Below are 4,851 nucleotides of genomic sequence, written 5' to 3' on the forward strand. Positions count from 1 at the left end.
TTTTCTCCCTCTTAATACTGGCTTTTCATCAAAATCTGAGAAAGTAAGAATACTTTTAAACTAGTCAATATTACACAATGTTAGTTTCTTACAAACTTCCAAAGAGCCTGGACTAGTAATATCTTCAAATGAGGGTCCCATTAAAAGACAATCTATGAAACCCTTACTGTTTTACAAAAGATTCTCTAGGTTTTAATCACATAATGTGGGTATTTCTTTACTCGATGTCTTCCGGTAGCAATAGTTCAATTCTTACACCCTGTCTCAAACTTAGGTAACTGTACCCAACCATTCTCAGATATTAAGAAAAAAAATACACTACTAGTTCACTTTTTAAAATACGATTTCTTCCAGTGAAATAAACACTGGATTTCTACACCAACAACACACAAATGTAAGTTGAATTCTTGCCAATTCATGTATTTTCATGAGAAAAAAATGGAAATAGTCTCATGGTTCTGCTGTTCTTTATTTTACAAGAAAAAAAAATAAGAATAGACCATCTTAGATGCTACTGCAGGGATGGGTTTCCTTTGTCTGGCACATTTAGTTGCAGGTTTTTCAGAAGAAATCATTTCTCTGTATTTTCACCACTATAAACTACCTGCGTTGCCTTTTAAAACATTCCAAATTCTAATTTTTAAACAAGAAAATGTGAAGCCAGTGTGCAACCTATACAGTCGCCAAAGGAGAGCTGCCACTAGCTGAACTACTCAGCTAAATGGCTGGTTTGCATTGCCCTGGTCTTTATCTAGCACTGAGAATAGACTGCTGTTTTATCCAAAGAGGAATAAATTGCTGTTATTGTGATGTTAGCCCATCACTTGGCATTGCAATTCAAGTTTTTGTGAGAAAGAAATGTATGATCTAACTGCGACTTGACCTATGCCTTCCGAGATCCATCTAGGTGCTCTAATGGAGCAGAAAAAGTGGTGAATACAAGGACATGCAAACTGATGGTGAAAAATTTGTTTGATGATAGAAGTGAGCAGAGAAGACATTTGAGAGTCACTGTTTTTATGACAGCTAAGTTTGTTTAACATGCAAAAGGATTCGCCCCCCCCACCACAGTGTCTCACCTCTCACTTTAATTGTATCATGCTAAATACATGCTTTGCCTCTACTAAAGATAGGAGTATCCCTATATGGCTAGCCTACTACTGACATTACTGTCAAAGTGGGTACAGATGATTCCTTACAGATAAACATCTGAATTTCCACAAAAGGCATTAGAGCATCGTGGGGATGCACCAGGCAAGGAGAAGCTTGGGTTCCCTGGAGAAAAGTCATTCTCTCTTAATCCTAGGTAGCACCTACTAAATGTTTACCACACACTTGCACCACCGCATAGAACCATACATACTTACTTTCAATCGGATAATTGTGTGATTGAGTTTTTAAAAGCTCGCCCTGGTTGCCACCTTGTTTTAGCAACCATTTATTCAAAAATTTCCCTGGGAAGGACCTGTTTTGAAAGAGGCCTGGAGAACAGCAGTAGATTTGAGCCCTGATAAAGGCTCACTTTTCATTCATAGTCAGAGCCTAAATGTGCTCTTCTTGTACCTAAACAGATAATAAGCACTCAGCACACTCCTCCTTCTTGACACAACACATTGAGACTAATCACACATAATTGGAGAGGAGGAGCAGAGGGCTGGCCACGCTATTGTGTCCAGAGGACAAACGGTCAGTTTTTGAGGCTTTGGGCTGATGTAGTCATTTCTTATACATCTATAGGGAAAAAAAACATCCTGTTTAAAAGGAAAAAGAGAATGGGTGAGAGAGACAGCCATTAAAAAAAAAGGGGGGGGGAGAGAAAGATGGCAGATTTAATACAATTAATTTGAGGGTGATCTGAAAGATTTATTTATTTATTTTTTTAACCAGGAAAGAATCATCATGTTTGCAGGTTTGGCAGATGAAAAACAACAATCACTAAAAATACAACAAAGACCAGGATATTTTCTAAAGGGGGGTGGGGTAGGATGGGATATAAATCACCAAAAGAAATTCTGTCTCAATCTGAGAGGGAAAAATATTTGGGTGGCTTACAAGTCCCATTCAAATCTCACATAGGCTGCTTATACATATTTAAAGACAAAGGTTTGGTGCAGAAAGAGCAACAAGCAGACTGTAAAAAGAGGAGTCTAGGATGGCTAGACAGTCACGTGGGTGAGGACAGGTAGACCCCATAAGCCACACATGGAATGTCTCAGAGGTGGTGGGGGCCCAAGTCCTGGGGGTTTAAAAATCTCAGGGAGCCAACAGCTTGCTGCATATTATACCTGTTACAGATTTCTGTTTTTGTGAAAGTATTGCCTGTGCACTTGATGTTTTCTTCATTTTTCGAGCTGTTTAAGCTTCTATCCATCTTTGGTTAAAATAAGCAGAAGCGGGAAATGAAGATTTTCTTCATATACATCCTGGTTTTCCTTTTTCAACTGAAAACAATAATAGAGAAAAAAAAAGGTAAAGAGACTCAGAACAGGAATTTTCACTAGTCAATTGTAATGTTGAGTAAAAGGAAGACTTCTTATCTAAAAACATTGTTCTGGAAAAATAAACCACAAAAAAAAGCAACTCAAAGTGGTCCTCAGTGGCAGTGACAAGACAATACTATGGGTTGAGTTAGAAATTATGATTATGATTATTTTGGTAGGGGTAGGGGTGTTTTTTTTTTTATAAATAGCCAGGCTGCTTTTGTAACCTCTGTGGTCTCTGAGACACTTCAGCACAGGGACCGATGGGGACTCGCTCATCTTCACCAGATCAGCCATTTGGCCTGGAAGTTTCTGCTCCTGCCCACCCTCTGCCCCCTGCCAGTGCCCCAGGAATCAGGCTGGCAGGCAGTTCAGATCATTTGGAGCCTGTGGCACACCTGGGCACAAGGGACAGGCTGGTGGGGCTGAAGACATTTCAAAGGCTTTCCAGCTGCTTCCTAGGGCTTTTAATATTAATGATAAGTAATTCAAAAATTGTTGTCTCCAAGCAGGAAGACATATTCCAACAATTAGAGCAGCAAGCTTTGAATACTACTCGGGTAAAGTTCTGAGAGCCTTCCCTTGATAGATTTAAAAGTCCAATCGGAGTTCTCAAATCTAAAGTACATTTTCCCTCATTCAGCTAGAATAATTTTGAGAGTCGTATTTATATTTATTCTAGCAAATAATACATTGCTGTTTATAAAGACAAAATCGCTATTTTTGAAGCTGGTGTTTTGGAGCTAACTGTGAATTTATTTTTGAATTTATAAGGATCGGAAATAAGTATTTCTTTTCATTTTACATGGAACCAATTCCTTTATTGTTTCAAATCAAACATCCCACCTCGCCCTCTCCTGAATCTAAATGAATGGCTCCACGACGACACTTTCCCGCATTCACAGGTCTGGGACACAGTAACTGGAATCTTTCTAAAGGGCACGTTTCATCTAAATCATATTTCCAAACTGTGACGTGCCTCACTATTAAGGACAACAGAAATGATCCTGTTTTACCTTTTTCACTGGGGAACATAAAGCCAGCCTGGTCTCTACTTTCTAGTCCATTTGCCCAAGAACTGATGATGGTACAATTGCTGAAGTCACTTCATTCTGTTTTCTTTGAGGGCATTTGCTCTTCTTACAGATGGTTAGTTGTCTATTTAGAGAGATCCTCACGGATTTTTGGTGCCACCAAAGTCACGATAGTGTTAATCCTTAACATACATCACTCTTTAATTTTAAAAAATGCCCCCAAAATGGCTTCCCAAACTTCCCCAAACAAACCCACTATAACCGGGACCTACCAACCATAAATACCTTTGTTGCCAGTTGCCCTAGTGATAGAAGGAGCTCACTGAAATATTTTACAGACGGAAGAGGGGGCCAAGCTAGCTAAATTCTTCCTCTGGGATTGGGGATAAGGGAAAGTTGATTACTCAGCGTGAGTCAGCTGACCTACTCACTCACAATGCACTAATATACAGAGACTCAAATGAGCTCTTTATAAAGTCCCTGAGGTAATATGTGGGATAAATAATTCTTTGGTAAATATGGGTTAGAAATCACTTTTAACTTGGATTCTATGCTGACCTCTGGAGGCCAAAGCGGAGGCTTCCTTGCTAGAAGGGGCCAGGGGCCAGCCCTGTGTGGACTGTGAGCCCTTCACACGACGGCAACAACGGAAAAGAGCTGAAAACTCTCAAAGGCAGCCCTACACCCCAGATCATTTCCGAATCCAGTCTGTTACGTGAGTGAGTGCACTTGAACACACACAAAGCTGTTAGGAAATAGTGGCTTCGATGGGGTAACGTTATGTGGTTTAAGAATAATTCCATGTACCCAGGCTGTACTTCTTTGCCCAATGAATAATTATAATTTTAAGAAATAAAACACCTTGAAAAAAAATGAACAAAAAGAAAATTGTGAATAAAACAATTTTTCAATTTCGTAGGTTAAAACAGGGTCTTTGAGGCCTGAACTAAATTATATAGCTGCTATTAGTGACATTATGCTTTACTTCATAATTGGATGTAACACGTTCAGCCTCACCACGGCGCGAACAGCAGCAGCGGGAGTGAAGTTCAGACTGTTTACCCTTTACAGTATCCACAATTATCAACAGCACACCACACAGATTATAAGCACCAGCCACTTGTAAAGTGGCATTTTGAATAGATAAGCAGAAGTGCAATATGGCTGTGCTTTTAACACAATGTACTGACTTCACAGCCGAGCTCAAGCCTGTTTTCCTGGCTAAACACAAAAATACAGAAAATAAACACACGGGTGGGTTTTGCTGAAGTTTGAAAAAAAAAGGAAAAGAAAACCATGACATGTAGAATTATATTTCAAAGGATATTTGCATAATG

General features: G+C 39.4%; 1 protein-coding gene across 3 annotated transcripts in view; it reads right to left on the minus strand.

The window, feature by feature from the left end:
• Nucleotides 1–1,842: 1,842 nt before the first annotated feature.
• Nucleotides 1,843–4,851, minus strand: part of CAMKMT (calmodulin-lysine N-methyltransferase) — a 416,383-nt gene continuing 413,374 nt past the window's right edge. For all 3 annotated transcript variants that reach the window (XM_081591947.1, XM_081591945.1, XM_081591946.1), the window contains one exon: nt 1,843–2,441. In XM_081591947.1, the coding sequence (XP_081448073.1) occupies nt 2,364–2,441 (78 nt within the window). In that variant the 3' untranslated portion in view covers nt 1,843–2,363. The remainder of the gene's footprint in view (nt 2,442–4,851) is intronic.

This window comes from Giraffa tippelskirchi, chromosome 4 (assembly GCF_054371585.1).
Source record: "Giraffa tippelskirchi isolate mGirTip1 chromosome 4, T2T-mGirTip1v1.2.pri, whole genome shotgun sequence".
NCBI lineage: Eukaryota > Metazoa > Chordata > Mammalia > Artiodactyla > Giraffidae > Giraffa > Giraffa tippelskirchi.